This window comes from Pezoporus occidentalis, unplaced genomic scaffold, assembly GCF_034315485.1.
Source record: "Pezoporus occidentalis ecotype Australia unplaced genomic scaffold, CSIRO_AGI_Poc_V1 ctg76, whole genome shotgun sequence".
NCBI lineage: Eukaryota > Metazoa > Chordata > Aves > Psittaciformes > Psittacidae > Pezoporus > Pezoporus occidentalis.
Window position 1 is genome coordinate 1,831,603 of NW_026916115.1, and position 17,204 is coordinate 1,848,806.

Sequence of the window (17,204 nt, forward strand, 5' to 3'; positions counted from 1 at the left end):
AAATGGAAAGCCAACATTTAAGTACCGTAGTACTTTAAAAGAGAGAAAGAGAAAAGGCCCACAGTGGCTCACCTCAGCAGCGGCTGCTGCGGTTCCGAAAGCGACATGTCACTACTTGAAGACGCACTTGGAGGACGCTCTTGAGCCTTGTTTTCTTTGTCAGATTCCCCAGATGGCTGATAACCAGGTCTGGGCTAGAAATGAAGACAACCAGAAAAATGAACTTTCAAAATCTTTAAGAGTTTAGAAGTTCATCTCATTAAAATTGAAAAGGCTTACATTTCTCAGTGTAGTATCCCATCTTACCTACCACACAAAGACTTAAAAACACAAGACATTTATGTTTTTGTCTCAGCAGAATGTACTGTGAAAAAAGCAAAAAGCTTTGCTTACATACTTAACTAGTTCAGCCAAACACAAACTGATATTAGTCTTTCACCATATATTAATCTTTTTTCATGTTCAGTTTCTGATTAGCAAATTTAACTCACTGCTGAAGTTTGTCTACTGACTGAAAGCAACCTCAAAGCTCTCTAATTCAGAGTTGGACTTCAGTTTTCTTAACAGACAACCTTTATAGCTGCTTTAAGTTATTATCCAGAATTCTGCTTCTATTTGTAACAGAAAGGTTATTTCCAATCACCTTTCTTATAGGCCTTGCTGTGACAAAAAGCAGCCACTAGCAAGGAGGGTCCAGATCAAAACCACTATATTTAAACAAAATCTATACTTTTCCTTCTATCCTTTTTCTTAACTGATAACTGGACCAACTCATGACCTTCCTAAACATATGACCTCCTATTCCTGCAAACAACTGAAACACAAGTTAGTGAATCAGCTATTACCTGTGTTTCCTGCACTGTAGGCAGCTGAGGTGGCTCTTCTAAAATCGTATGTTCCAGCAATAACTTAGAATAGGTTTCCTGTAACCTTTTGGCTGCTGAAGGCTCAGGAGGAGGCACATTCTTCACTTTAGTAAAAGCTTCCTTCTGCTTTCTGTAAAGCTCTTGGAGCCTTTTGTTCTTCTGTTCCGTTGCCTCCTTCTGTGCTTTCTTCTCTTCATTCTGCTTTTTTTTCCTCTCCTCTTGTTGCCTGATGATGTACTGACGAACCTCATCTGTATCATAGTGACGTTTCTTAGAGATCACCTGAGGCTCCTCACTGGCGGCTATCTTGTCCGGTTTCCTTTTGGTGGGACTGTGACTCCTGGCATTTTGAGTGGGCAATAGAGATTTCTGATTCTGCTTTTCCCCATCTTTCTCCTGCTTTGTACTCATGGAATCCAGCTGCAAGTCATCGAGAATTCCACGTATCTCTATGGGCAGGAAGTCCTTATTTACAGAGGCATGATCTTCTTGCTTATCATCTTGAAGAGCAGCTTTCAGTTTCTTCAGATTATTCTCGGAATGTACTTTACTTCTTGACCTTTCAAAACTTCTTGAAGAGGTTTTACAGGTAACATCCAGTCTAGAATCTGAACCTGTCCTTCCAATACAGCCTGCTAAAGAATAGTCACATATTTCAGGTAAAAATAAAATTTTGGAAATTACATGAGAACATTGCAACAGCTGCAAAAGGGGGGATGAAGGAGGAGTGCAAATCTCACTGTAAATGTGCTTTTGCTTCATTGTCATAATCTTAATATAGTAGCCTTTGCTTCGACTGAGCTCACACCCTTTATAGTCTTAACCAGCCTCACCACCTCACAGGCAGTAAGAAGCACAGCAGCTACCACCATTCCTTACTTGTGCTGTCTGAGATTCTGGATAAATTCTAAAAAGGGTTGGTAGAGGAGTCAGTGAAGATTTATGATGCACATAGATGATGGGATAGTATCTGGAAGAACCCCAATTCCTGTAAAACAGGGATGCCCAATTCTAGCTTACATATTATATACAGCATATCTGGAAAGTTCATAGGGCCTGTGGACCACTGCTAGCCATTCTTTTCCTCACTAGCTTCAAGAGGTAAAGACTGACTGCAGGTGGTCTCTATTTTTTTCGTTGCAAACTTATCGGCCATCTTTTCCTGAGTGCCTTTGCAGCATGTAACGTACCTCAAGTCACTTGCAGGGTAAGCTTCCCATGACACCAAGCAAAGTTCATAATCCACCCAGAAAGAGAGGTTAATGCATCACAACAGTGGACATGAGCAAAATCGCTCCCCCAAATCCCAGGTTAAAAATAGGAGTTATTAAAATAAGAACCTGATTTCATTCTGTCTCAGAAGTCTGCTTTATTCTGCAGACACAGTGTTATGTAATAAAGTAGTAAAAAAAAAAAGTAATTAAAAAGTCCAGCGATAAAAGTACAACTTACCAGTCTTGGCAGCTCTCTCTCGTCCTGTTCTGTCACTAGATACAGCTCTTCTGTCCTGTTCTATTCTGGGAGCTGGACCCAGTATCTTTTTTACTAGCTTTTGTCCCTCCCGCCAGGAGGATGCATTTATTACATAGTTTCCACCTGCACAGTAAGTAATAAATAAAAGTCAAGTATCAGATGGATTTTCCAACATATCAAACAATACTTATTGCAACCACAGATTATTTCTATACCATTTAGTTCTGGCGTAAGTGGCAGGACTGCAGTTATGTCATAACATTAACGTATCACAACAATACTCAACAGCTCACACAACTACCAGTGCTTCATGCCTATGCATAACACAATCTAAACATCCAAACCCCACTGTAGCACATTAATGCCCTACAAAAATTGATTTAAAAAAGAAAAAAAAAAGGAAAAGAAAAAGGTGGGGGGGGGGGGGGATGGTGTTACACAGGTCTAAACCATACAAGCATATGTTACTGGGATGAGGGGAAATAACTGTAGAGGTCTGAGAAGAAGCTGTTCATCTTCACTCAAATAAGGAAAATAAGAACAAATAAAAGGAACAGAAAAAGAACAATAAAGGTGGGAGATAAAGAACAATTCACCTTCATACAAAAAGAAGGTTAGTTGTTATTCTAAGGGGAAAAAACAACCTTCAGAAATTTTCAGGTAACTGTTACAATACGTGTCTTGGGAAAGGTTAGAAAAAATAGACAGCAGCAGTTGTTCTAAGCCAATGCTAACACTCTGTCCTCCATCTGGGATTTCCGTACCAAGACTGAAAATATTTAAAATAAATGCTATTAGTTGATACTTAATTCAAGAGCAGACTATCTTGTAAGTGACAGAAGGCAAATCAAAATGTTACTATTATTATTATATCATCCCACATATAATTAGATGATAAAAAACTGGGTATGATGGCTTCTTTACCTAATATTGGTTTGATCAAATGCTGTTATTCAGCTCACCTTTCATCCCAATAACTTCCAATATTGTTAATTTTTTATTATTTTTTTAATAATGACCTTAAAGAGCTCTGGAGAAAAGCATCACATAAAAAAATAAAACCATTAATAACCTACTTCAGACAATTTAGCAGTTACCTTATTGCTAGAAAAGTACCTAACTTCAATACACAATCTGCAGTTGCTTTCTAACCATTCAGTTTCAGGTTCTACCTCTGACAGCACTGACTAAACAAACCCAGACACTGCAGCATGAAAACAACACAGCCAAAGTAAAAAAGACTGTTGTCTGGGCCCAACAGGATTTGAAGATAAAATCCAAAGCAACTTCAAGTGAAGTCCAGGACAGCAGAACAACGGTGTTTCTGTAATCCCAGTCCCTAATTTCCACACCCTGCCACCCCCCCCTTTCCTTTTTGTTATTGTAAAACAGGAGGAAACTTGCTCAGTCAGAAGCCTATAGCCCACTATTCTTCCATTTACTAACAGTATTCTTTGCTTACATTGTAAATTAACCAAGTATTTTATAAATCTGCCACTTAAAACATGTCACTACAAGCCTCTTTGAAACAGATATATCAGTCAAAGGGGTTCTCTCATGGAACTCACTGTTCTCCATTACTTCTATGTGCTTTTAAAAAGGCAGTGTAAAGTCTCATCTTCCATTTCAAGTCAGCTGTTTGAACTAAAACACGCTAACAGAGCAGAATATGAGCTCTGGCTATTTATAGCCTTGGCTATGTAAAGCATTTTCTTATTGCTATGACTGAAGGAGGACAGACCATCACAGATATACCACTCAGTTACGCTTGTTATCTTCTAGGGATTTCAGGACATCATTCTCCTCACATTTAATCCATTACGGTGAATAATCATTGCCACTAAAACTTGCAGCAATCTTTGTGCTCCCCCATCACTTGGAACTGTCACAAATACGTAAGTTAAGATAGTTTCATCCCTTAAGTATGAACTGATCAGCACAGGAAGGAGCAAATCCATATTATCACTTCAAGTGACAGGCTGAGAAAGTTGGGGCTGTTCAGCCTGGAGAAGAGAAGGCTGCGTGGAGACCTCATAGCAGCCTTCCAGTACCTGAAGGGGGCTTATAAGGATGCTGGGGAGGGACTCTTCATTAGGGAATGCAGTGATAGGACATGGGGTAATGGGTTAAAACTTAAACAGGGGAAGTATAGACTGGATATAATGAAGAAGTTCTTTACTGTGAGGGTGGTGAGGCACTGGAATGGGCTGCCCAGGAAAGCTGTGATTGCTCCATCCCTGGCGGTGTTCAAGACCCAGTTGGACAGAGCCTTGGGTGAGATGGTTTAGTGTGAGGTTTCCCTGCCCATGGCAAGGGGGTTGGAAGTAGATGGTCTTAAGGTCCTTTCCAACCCTAACGATTCTATGGTTCTATGATTCTATGATTCATTATCACAAAATAGTCACATGCAGCTTCATGATTTACAGCTTGCAGAAGCACATTCACTCGAAAAAATCTTTGCAATGATTTTTTAAAGCTTTTTTTTTTTTTCCTCAACAAAGTATTTACCAATTATGTATCACTGTATGTAAGGAGAAATCAATTCTTTAGAGGTGCAAGAGATACCTAATACCACATGTATTCAAAGAAAAATATTGCTCTTTAATGGGACTGCAGTCATAACCACTTACTTTGTATGAAAAATAAAACCAAATGCAAAGCAGATGTGGAAGTCTTCCTAATTCTTTTGCTACACACAATCAAAGATTAACATTACTGGAAAACTAAGAAGTGCTGACAGAATTCCACATATAGTTAACTCAATTTTCTACTGTAGAGGAGTGCCTTATAGTAATCTCACATCATCTTCTCCTAATACTTTAATTTTACTTGATGGAGAGTGGAAATATCAGACAACAGTGGAAAAAAATAATCTTAATTGGTTAAAGAAATAAACATTCCTTTAGAAATATCAAAATCTGTAACTCTTGTCAAGGAACAGGTTTTTGTAAGTTTCACTAACTTAAAAAGCCAGGAATGGGTCAAGCCAGAACTAAGGGTGCAGGACAGCAACAACTTGATAAAGGACATAGAATGGCAACAGCCAGAGAAAAGCCAGAAGGACATCTGTTCTCTGCTTCTCCACTGAGCAATCATGCAAGTGAACAGCTTTTACTGCAGCCCCTCTTTGCAGAGAAGGTCAACTTGGCAAATCCCACTGGCACTCCTTGCCATTCCTCTTCTCAACATTAGTTGAGAAGGCACTAATCAGCTTTGACACAAGCAAAATAGAAGAAGAATCCAAACAGAGCTATTGCTTTTTGTCTGTGTCAGCCTGACTGATATCTAAGGATACCCACCCCCACACCCCAAGAAACACATGCTCTTTAGCAGTTCCCATAAAGTGCTCACAGCAAGTGGAAAGGCAGAAAATTAAAACAAACAAAAAATAGCACATACAGCCAACTACCCAGTAACAAAAACACACACATCCCCAATGCAGCATATAGTCTACAAACACACTACAACAGCGCTGTCACATATCTGAGAAGACTTGGAAAGTAACATGCTTTAATTTCTCTTTATTTCTTGAGACAACTCATCTCCGAAGGACAAGTGACAGCCTTCCCTCTACAGTAGAGCTAGTCACCTTGTTTGGACTCTGGACTTGACAACCGTGTCAGTTTTTGTACTTTCCGCACTGGTCTGGTTGCTTTTTTCTCTTTGTTTTTCTCACTAGGTTTTCCTTTCACTGTTGAATGTTCTAAAAAGAAACAAAAGCTGTTAAGTGATATCCCACAGAAAAGAACATAGAATGACAAGCTTGCTTCAACATTTACCTTAAAAAAAGGGAACTTGGAAAAACACAATAAAATTCACTGACTCTCCCACATTATATGTTGAGACCAACTACTCCCAGTCCAGCATTTTAAAATCCTGGTATCATGAAAACTTTAAATCAAGTGTTCCTTACCTACCCACTGGAATGCAGCAAACACACAGCAATGCCGTAATAGATCTTTACAAAGTTCATGTTAAATTTTAAAAGAAATGTTAACAGTTTGGCAGGAACAATTGCTGGTTCGCTTCTACTACAGATATTACATTTTTCAGTATTAATGTTCCACAAGAACACGTAGTTCCTTCAACATCTGAAACGCACAGGCTGCTGCTTCTGTTTCAACCCATGACAGCACAAGCACTCGTTGCTGCCATGCTGCAGCATGAAAGACAGGATACCTGCAAAACTTGTCACAGAATTCACCCAGCAATGCAGAACTATTATGTACCACTTAAGGCCTCATCTACAATACAGTTAGGTTTTAGGCTTTAGAGATGCCAGGAACACTTACCAAAGTCATATTTTACCATGTTCTCATGTTGGGGTAAAAAAAAAAAAAGGAAACCAGGAATGTGGCTCAACCACCAGCCCACTGAGTGCGTTTCCCAGCTCCCCAGGTTACAAAGCAGAGACAAGCACTGCTCAAGAAGGAAAGGCAAGCTATATATTCGGTCTCAGCAGTCTCCACTGGACATGTTCAAAGATTTCTTAAAGCACTTCAGTTTGCATGCCTTGAAGATGCTCTCAATCCTGAAATGATCTGTAGATAAGGCACTCCATGGCCATTACAATCACTGTTTTCCTGTATCCCTTTAGAAAGAGTGTGATCGACAACCTGAAATAACCTCTCCATGGATAGATCCGAAGCTTTATTTAGATGCCAATAATAACTTTTACAGTCCCTAATTTTAGCTGAGTCTGCTCTCTAATGGATGTCCATAGGAACTATAAGAGACAGAACAACAGGTCTTATTAAAGGATGTAGGAAAGGAATTTTTAGAGTCTTTCTCCCTTGTAACATCCTTTCCTTACAAATTTTCCAGTCGTCTTTGAGGCTTACAAGTGCAGGGAAGACAGAATAAATGCATCAAGTACCAGTGGCCTCAGTGACTGCATTTACAGAAGTCTAGCTTGCCTCCTCACCTCTTCCAATGAAAAACAGTTCCTTCCTGATACCAGGAAACTGCATGCTGCCTCCCACTCTATTCATATTTTAGCAGTTTTGTTTTAGTACTGCAAGTCCTGAACATCTTTCAGACAGAATTACTGGAAGCTTGGGGTCCATACAATGTCCTTCAGCCTAACAGCTAAACAAAGAAAAAGATGTTCTGTATGGTCTACACTTACATGTAAAAATCTTGTTACAGTAAAGAACAATGCTTCTGAAGATATAAGAGATATTATAGCTTATTTTAGCACCACAGGACACTTTTGATACAACTGACTCTACACACCCAAACCTCTAGGCTGTAGTTTAAAGGCTGTACCTTTAATACAGAATTAACACAGATAGATAATCCAAAAGCCTAAAAATACATTTAGAGAATATATTATGTACAGCACCAGCATTTGATTGCTTGGAATCAGCTATTCAATATTATCTTTTCAGGTCAGAAAGAACACGTGTTCCACAACAGCTGTTCTTTGCATGGCATCAAGACAGGAGTACGGGTGAACACACACAGAGCTCCTTCCTTTTGTAGGCAGAAGTCCACTGAACACATTATCCAAATGCCTTTTTAATAAAACCTCTTCAGTGAAGCTTCTAAAAAATTTTGATTTCTACAAAAAGCTCATTGATTATTTATATTTTGCTTGTCAAAACTACAACCCCCCCCCCCAAATTAAATGCTAGTGTAGATTAAAAGTCTGGAAATTTTCATAGGCTTGACTACTTTCATAGGCTGATGCTGAGTAGAGTATGTGAAAAACAACTTTACTGAAAAGAAGTGGCTCTTCTTTCCGAAGAGTTTTTTATGAATGATTCCAGAAAATCTCCTCAGCACCTTGTTAAGCTGTACTGAAATCTAATAATTTCTATACCAGCCACTATACTATCAACATACAAAGACACCTACAAGTTTACAATCTCATCATATACTCCTCTGGTCTTGAATGTATTGACCAATAAGAAAGGTTATTTTTAATACACAAATTCTTAAGCTGCAAAACTATAGGCTCTTTAAGGAATTTTATTTTCCCTTCCCTTTCTTTTCATTCACCTGATATCTCCTCTCCCTCTCCCAAGTCAGTCAAAAGCAATTCAACCTTACAGCACTCCCCTGTAACCAGCCTAGCAAATCAAAATGCACACTTGAGCATTCTATCCTTGATCACCCAGAGAAATGAGCTGCCAATCGTACTACAGTTTTCCAAAGTGAAAAATGAATAAAGACTGTGTGTTAGAGCAGTACATTTGAGGACATAAAGCATGTATCACTGTTTTGGTCTGTTAGCAGTGTAACTGTTAAGTAAATACAGGTTTTTTATTGTTTTTGCTCACAATTTTAAGTATCAGAATACTTTGTTGCTCAATGAACTCATCACTTAGAGATCATTTCTCCTGTGTTGACATTCTGCAACAATGTTTTTCAAAAGACCATTAGGCAAAGAGGACTGAGTAACAGTTTCCTGAGCTTTTAGCATTCAAGGTTCCTTCCTACACCTTCATGTGGAATAAATCCCAAAGTTAACACGTCCTGTTATTTTCTCAATGCAAAGTTATTCAGTCTCCCACCCCACATCCTATCCATGCCTTATAATACTGAAGGTAAAAGTTGTACAGGAAATAAAATATAGACTATTTACAAGATTTCTTAAATCTTCTCTGATCTACCTGTTCTCCCCTTCCTCAAGGAATTCAGGTAAGAAATCTCTAAAAAAGTGCATATGTGCAAATCTCTAGGATACAAATTTCTCCAACAGTTATAACACAGTTCTACAAGTTCAGAGATATTAAATCAACTTAATGCCATATAATCTCACCACCACCCTTACTGCAGGCTACCTCCTCCATTTTAAATAAGGATTTCCAGAGACTTCCTACAGCAGACAACTCCCATCTCCCCTTTAGCTACCTATATGTTCCAACTAAACCACTAACAATTCCCACAGCAGCTTCATGTCCAAAAATGTGTTAATAACATATTGAAGTATGCAGAATGCAGCCTACAACATAACACTGTATCACATTAATGGTGCTTAAAATGCCAAAAATAACCCCCAATTGTTCCCATGACATAATACAGGTTTCATCAAAACCAAAAGTGGATCAGATTTGTGCTTTTAACAGGAAATTGCATTCATTCACACAGACACATATAAAGAAGTTACAAACTTAAATGACAATTGTTCTACCAAAGAGTTGTTTGTGGGTTTTTTTGTCTGTTTCAAAGAAAAGCCATCATTTGATTGTTTTTAGTATTGGTTTCCTATTAAAAGTATTTTAATGAGAGAATGGGGAGATGGATTTTTTTTATTCATTTTAGTGTTCAATGATTTACTCCTCCCGTGTAAAGAATACAATATATTTAACACTCATTGCTTCGACTTTTTGTTTCCAGGACTTTGCAGACTTGTTCAAAATATCCTTCTCTGCCTCTTAAGAACAGGTTGTGTGGTTTAATCACTTCAGTTTGTGTCTCACCTGTTAACTGTAGTGCTATATCTCTATACAACTCCCGACTAATGTGAAATTTTTCATCATGCCAGATCTTCCCATCTAGAGTACGAATTCTTGTTTCAGCAGGATTGAAACCTGAAAGTAAATAATTTAGGAGTTTAAAATAACTGCAACAAGATGTAAATAAAGCTTTCTCAGGGTGGAAGAGGTGGGGAACTGCCAAGTAAGAAAGTCTGGCAGTTGCGCACAGTTGAAAAACAGTAGACTGCATGAAGAAAAGATTATTAAAAATGTGAAAGGCTTTCTCAATCAATAAGCTCTGGGACCATAAAATAAAACATACTAAAATAAAATTAAATGCTAATACAGTGTGCTTTTTTTACATAGTAATGCGGAATGAGACAGGAAAAATTTCAAAAGAATCCACAGTTCTCTAAATAGGCAATAATTTCCTTTTTTACTTGTCCATATCTTTGATCAAACCATGCTATTCCACTTCTGTACTGCCAAACACAGTTATGAGTCACATCCATGCTTTGACATGTTGCTCAATGAATTGAACTCCACTCCTTCACCATGTATAACCAACAGGGAGGGATTCTGCACCTCCGTACCTCTGTATGATGGAGCAGCAGGTGCAGTTGCCACTTTCCTGACTTTGGGAGTTACTGTATTCTCCATGTTTGTGATCACAACAGGCTGCTCAACATAGCCTGAGTGCTGCCCTCTGCCACCCAACTCTTCAGAATGCTCCCACTGCTTCCGAATCCGCTCCTTCAGCTTCTCCAACTTAGCATCATGCTGCTGCCGCTTCAAAATCTCCAGCCTATGAGCACTAGAAGTACTGGTGGCAGAAGAGGAAGACGCTTTCAGTTCACTGTCCCGGGATGTGTTACTCTGAGGAGTTTTAGTGCTACTCTCATCTCCTCCAGAGCCACTATTTTTTTCCTCATCCAATCTTGGAGGTGTTGCAGCCTTAAGAAATGCCTCATTATTCTGCAAGGCATCAATAGCTGGTCGGTCATTCAAATACCTAACAACAGTCTCGCCTGCAGCAGAAGAACATGGGCTTTCAAAATCTCTGCTCTGTAGATCCCGCTCATCTCGGTCATGTATCATACGGTCTATTATCTCCGTCTTCCCTTGTGCTTCACTGAAGTCCAAACTAGAGAGCAATTGATTGGCCTCAAGTTGGCTGGAACCATGATAAGAGAGAGAATTGTATGTATCCCTGATGTAACAGAAGGAAAAAAGATGTCACCATCAGAAATACAACTGTATGACCTTCCAACCCAGCAATCGACATATTCATTAACTGCAAGAATGACTTCCTATACCTCATCTCCACTTTAAAGGTAAGCTCTTCTAAAGTTTGATCACCACACATTTAATAGTGCAAGTGTGATGAAACTGAAAGAGGTTTCCTGTTAAAGATTTCATTTTCTGCACTCTCTGTCTGAACATGACTATATATAAAGTTGAAAAGCTGAACGTTGGTTATGTAGAAAACCAGCAAACAGTAATGTCACCCCTCAGTTTAAAAAAACCTTTACATTAAAAAACAAGTGCAAAACTTGAGAAGTATAATTAATATCCATTTTCTAAAACAAACCACCGCCCAGCTTCTTGACAGCACAGTCATTAGCCGAGAAAACAAAATGCACAAGAAAACCCTGTCCTGTATTTGAGCATTAAAAAGGCAAGCCCCTGACAAGAACTTCAGACTGAACTGGATGTATTGCAAAAAATATAAAGCCTACTGAGAGCTTAAAAATTCAACAAACTAAGGATCTCTTAGCATTTTGTATATAATGTATTTAATGTTTTCACGAATGAAGGGCTGAAGATACTAAAAACTGGCACTTAAGCTACCTGGTTTGCTTCTTCAGCAAGTACATTTAAAGAACTGACCTGAAGCCAAGTCATAACACTGTACTTGTGAAATTGTCTACCACTCTTTCTCTAATAGCACACTGCTGCTGCATAGTGCACTAATCATTACCAACCAATATAACAGCTGTGCGGTTTAAATGCACAAAATTTCATCAAAAGTATACATAAATATACAGACAAGCAGGTTGTTCTACCCATTAGTCTGGCTTTCTGGCTTTTGTTTACTTATGCACACTGTAAGCACTGACTAAAGGCTTGCTCTCAGAGCAGGAATAATGTTAACCTAGCAGCTCTGATGTTACTTCCCAAATTAATGCCCCCAGAGCCACACAGTTCTTTTTACTGTAAAAAAGCCATTCTTTCCACCTGGATGTAACAGCATGAGTCTAGCTGCTCTCATTTTCTTGCTTTCCCTGAATTCCATTAAATTTACTATGTAGTTTTGCAACAAATAACTGATGTAAATTATTGCAGATAGGGAAGACAATAAAACTGACCAAAGATTACACAACTGATTCACATCAGTCTACCATGCAACAAACAAGGAGAAAAGCTTCACAGCTGGCAAGAAGTGGAAAAGGGGACCAAAACTCAGGTCTTAGGATAATGATTATTAATAGAGATCTAGTAGAATTTTAAAAAATACCACTGTCCCAACTCCACTCTAATCAGCCATCAGCAACCCCCAAATCTTTGTGAGAACATTTAGAAAAATACTCAAACTATGTGTTAGAATCCAATAAAAAGACTATTAAGAACCTAACAAAGCTAATCATCAGGGATGCCTGTGCAAAGAACACACACTGCTTAAAAATCATGAAGAATTAAAGAAGTTATGGTAGAAGTCTTTTAGGCTCTGATATTACAGCAAGTTATAGGGAGTTTATTTTGACTGCATGTTCTCTAAGTTTTTAAGGCATCTTATGTTCATTACAGCACTTAACATACACTAAGAAAAACAGGCTTTCCATATTTTCCTTCATTCCTCATACCCACCATGCCCTATGTTCTCAAATATTCCAAGCCACTTTTTCTCCTTGATACAGCTATTCTTATTTGGGTTTCTCACACACAAGAACTGAATGCAAATTTAGTACTAGATGTTCTTGCTATACACCATCTTATGATAACACATTTGGGAATACGTGATGAAGAACTAATAAAACAAAGTTGGATAACAGGAGGAAATACTCTTTTTAGTTCTTATAACTAAACCAAAATACCTATCAAACTTACAGGCCACTGAGGCCACAGCCAAATCAAGTTGATGATCTGGCTCTATTTCAAGACATCTGGCTTTAAACTCACATTCACTGAATGATAAATAAGTTTGTATTTTATTTAATTTTTTTTTTTTAAAAGGAAAACACTTTTGTCCAACACCACAGGCTATTCATGTGGGTGGGTGAGGGGAGGAAGCAAATAATTTTTTGAGGAGCTTTCAAAAAACATCACTATTAGCTTAATTTTGATCTTAGCATATTTTTCTTTAACAGTCAACTGTCTCAGCACTAACCTGTATGAAGCCAGTGGCTCATGAAATTCCACATGATTGCTTTTTTTCACATTGCTTTCAAGAGTGGTCGCTCGAAGAGGGCTGCGTGAGGACTTTTCCTTGCTCGATTTATTTTGGCTGGAGGACTGGGAAGCTGAAGCAGAAACCAAAGAATTCTCTATGTACCTATCTCTCCAGAATGAGAAAACTCTTGGGGAAACAATTAAGAACACAGTTTTCCTTAGGTTTAAGCAGCACTCCAAAATAACATCTAAAGTACTTCCTCTCTTTTTCAACAAGCTGATTTCAACAGCTAGGAGGCAAGGTGGCAAGTACTTGAAACAACAATTGTATTTAAAGATAGATAATAATGTTTAAACATTGATTATAAGTAATTAAATTTGTGAAAGCTGTGTTGCCACTAGAGGTCGACCTGTCTGTTCTTCTCCAGGGGCACACTACCAGAATGCTTTGAACAGTATTTAAAATGAGGGCTTATTTCTTATAAGCAAACGCTTTCCTTAAATGAAATAAAGGGAGCATCAGGGTATAACAGTTGACAAACAATAAAAAATAGAAACAGCTAGTCCAGCATAAACAATTGTCACCCACCTGCCCCCCCAGAGAACTCATGGTATCAGAATGGGATAAACACTGCTCACTCACAACATCAGAAAGTCTTGTCCCTCCCTGTAACCCAGTGACTGTGATAGTACGCTTTCCTCCCTAAGCTAAGGGAAGAAAACTTTAGTTTCTCATGGGCAATTAGTTTCATGAATAAAGATCATTAGCAGGAGACAACTTGAGGGCAGGGAGGAAAAATCAAGTTTTCCCAGATCACCGTGGTTTTACCCTGCCTTACACACTATACCCTCAATAACACATACCTTTTCTGCTTATTTTCCTGCTAGCACTAGCAGAGGGCTTCTTGGCATCCATGACAGAATCAAATACAGCTGTGCTGGTGGGAGCTATTTCCAATTTGTTCTCTATATGACGTAACTAGAATTTGAAGATAATGCAAATTATAATAGTGTTTTCAGTTTTTAGGCTACAGGGTTTTATTCCTCTAATGTGACCAATTTTTCTTCATTTCATAAAGAATAAAGCCACAGGCAAAAGCAACTTCACAAGGCTGATACCATAAAACTGCATAGCCTTATGGCCAGAAACTACATCAGATTATTAAGTTTTGTTTAACAGGATTATGTAAATTAGGTTTTGTTACATAGTTCTGTTGCATAGTTTTGCTTCCATAGGCAGGCTATTGTGAAAAAAATAAAATGAAAAAATTAATAACAACATGCCATGCAGAATCTTAATGCTTGGCCTGAATGAAAAAGCAATCTCATTTGGAATAAATTCTGTAATACCCTTTTCAAAATCGAGCATGATACAAGATTCCACATGTAAAACCCCACATTGATGCTAAGCTATCAAAAAAGAGATGGACTAGGCTATGTAAAAGAGCTGAATTCCATGAAAAAACAAGATGTTTGGCTTACCTGAAGCCAGGTTTTAGAAACTAGTTAAATTCTCACAGAAAAACAGCAATTCCAATGCTCAAAGATGAAATACACTGGTGTTGTCCCAGTTTCTGACCAGTAAACAGGGGAGAGCTATTTTTTCAAGTTTTCAGAAGTCACCGCTTTTTTACATAGAAAGCTAATACTAAACTCAAGACTCAGCATGTGTTACTACACTCAAGACTGAGCTTTCTGTGGCAAACATTTCTTCTACTGCACGTGGAAATCTGCTTCCAAGATAGAACAATGGCCAACATGCATATATTCCAACTGCTTGCCTTATTTCAAACTGTTTAACAATCAGTGAACAATACCCGAGTTAAAAGTTGTGTAGCCATTAACTGATTTGAAAAGGAGTAAGACCAAAAAACAAACAAACAAACAAAAAAAACACAAAAGAAAAAAAAAAAAAAATCAGTACTTACAGCAGCCTTGGTCTGAGAAAAAGTAGCCCATGCTGCAGTTAGATCTTATGGTGCAGAAAAAAAAAACAGAAATATGTTTCTCATTAGTACATGTAAAACAATGAAATAAAATGCTGCTTCAAAACAATTTTCATGGGCTCACTAATCAAATTCTTTTAATGACTCAGTTCCAGCCTGTCAATGTCCTCTAGGAGAGGCTGCTATCAGTCAAGACTCATTTAACCAGAGCAATAAAGTACATAATGTAAAACGAGTATGTAATGTTAACGAGTTCACTACATTAGGTCAAGTATATTATTACACTTGAAATCAAATCTGTCACATTAAAGAAGTTGTTTAGAAGACAAAATAAAAGCTGGTTATCTACCCCAGTGCAAGTATCTTGCATTTTTCCATTACACTATAGTTTAACTACTTTTTTTCCCTCCCGTTTTCTTCTTCAGTAAATTAAGCATGAATACATGATCACTGAAAGACTCTACTCAACAACAAGCTTTGAGCATGTAAATTCTGAACTGTACACCCTACAAAAAAAACAGAAGCAATGTTTGCAAAGAACAAGCGTGAGGCACTAATCAACTTCAGACTTTTGATCTAAACAGCACTTGCTCTTTGTGCAAACTAGTTCAGTTAGATGCATTAGTATTTTCCTGTAAAAGTACTTACTTTTTCAGTTCTCCTCTTCTTTTGGATTCTAATGGTTTTCTTCTAATGTAATGGTTTACGCAACACAACATCCAAAACTTTAATGTGTGTCAGAACCATGAGAGTAGTAGGGTCAGTGTTTTTTTAAACAAATAAATAAATAAATATTTTCCTTACAGTTGAAAAGCTGCCAATTTAATTTCAGGTAAGATAACCCTCTTCCTTTGTGTTGCTGTAAGGAAGCAGCATAGCAACAACTTCACTTTGATTTCAAAGAGATGGTGCTTCATGCCTACAGAACACCTCAGTTTCACAAAGTACATAATTTTAAAAGAAACTGAACATACCCCAGAAAACAATAAGCAATAATGTCCTCTTACAGAAAAATAATAATCTGCCTCTACTTTCAAAATAGCTTCTGGAGTCCAGTTTTGTCATAGTGGAGATCATAAGACTAATCTTGAACCACAGACTTAACATGCAGCTCAGCTCTAGACTATAGCTTTCTTCCTCCCAGGGATGTACTGTAATTACATGACAGTAGAAAGCAAATAGGATTTCTCCAGTTCAGGGAGACAGAAGTTCTGCAAGTCATCCTAGTCCAGATGTACTGCTGCTACTCAAGTGTCCTTAGCTCTTCACCGCTTTGGAACTGAGAAAGAATCAGAAACTACTGCCTCTCAGGCTCTTCACTTCTTTCAAGAGCCTACGGTTCAGTTTCTGTTCCCTCACTGCTCACCCTCCACAGTACTGAAAAAAAAAAAATCCGTCTCTGTGTCATCTTGGCAACCATATGATAGCCTGGCAATTCCTAATGCAGATCAGCAAATAACTGCAGATCAGAATATGAAACTGCTATCTCTGCAAAAATGAAGCCATATAACACATGGTCTTTGCTTCCAAATTGAGGCAAGAGAATACTTTCTGTAACTCCTCAAATTTTCAAACAACATGTTTTTCATGATAAAACATCTTCCAAAACAAGGCAATAAAACAGAGAAAATTCCTACCTCTGGCAGAGTCCTTGGTTTGGTTATGCCTCAGATTTTGTAGAGGCACCTCTTTTGACTTGTTGCTCCACATCATGTCAATTTATCTATTAAAAGAAAAAAAAAAAAAGTTATGTAAGAATCAAAGAGGTATAAAGTAAGAACAAATGTTATCTTATGCTAACCTTGATCACTATGATGAATTTTCACCTCATATGATTTCAAACTCAGATCACGAACATCAGCACGAAATCACAAATATGTTTACAGCTTGCACTTTTTTAGAAACCATGTAATTCTGTGCATAAAGAGGGTTTTGCTTTTGTTCTTGTATGTTACAGAGAAGAGTGAACTTGAAAAAAAGGAAACCCAGAAGTCATGCAATTTAGATCACAGTCATAAGTATTTCAGCAAATCTGAAGATGACCATACTGAAATACTGCACATGAAGGAGTAACAGAGACAGCACTATATGGATTATAGTAACAG

The 17,204-nt window shown here is 37.9% G+C and overlaps 1 protein-coding gene across 5 annotated transcripts in view; it reads right to left on the reverse strand.

Moving 5' to 3' along the window:
- CEP350 (centrosomal protein 350) overlaps nucleotides 1-17,204 on the reverse strand; it is a 74,297-nt gene that overhangs the window by 45,970 nt on the left and 11,123 nt on the right. For 4 of the 5 annotated variants that reach the window (XM_062602377.1, XM_062602374.1, XM_062602378.1 and 1 more), the window contains exons 2-11: nucleotides 16,737-16,822; nucleotides 15,082-15,125; nucleotides 14,018-14,132; nucleotides 13,152-13,284; nucleotides 10,357-10,973; nucleotides 9,767-9,877; nucleotides 5,929-6,042; nucleotides 2,319-2,462; nucleotides 846-1,501; nucleotides 73-194 (exon numbers count right to left, since the gene is read on the reverse strand). In XM_062602377.1, coding sequence (XP_062458361.1) covers nucleotides 73-194; nucleotides 846-1,501; nucleotides 2,319-2,462; nucleotides 5,929-6,042; nucleotides 9,767-9,877; nucleotides 10,357-10,973; nucleotides 13,152-13,284; nucleotides 14,018-14,132; nucleotides 15,082-15,125; nucleotides 16,737-16,812 — 2,132 coding nt within the window. In that variant the 5' untranslated portion in view covers nucleotides 16,813-16,822. The remainder of the gene's footprint in view (nucleotides 1-72; nucleotides 195-845; nucleotides 1,502-2,318; nucleotides 2,463-5,928; nucleotides 6,043-9,766; nucleotides 9,878-10,356; nucleotides 10,974-13,151; nucleotides 13,285-14,017; nucleotides 14,133-15,081; nucleotides 15,126-16,736; nucleotides 16,823-17,204) is intronic. The other variant, XM_062602373.1, reaches the window with a different exon arrangement.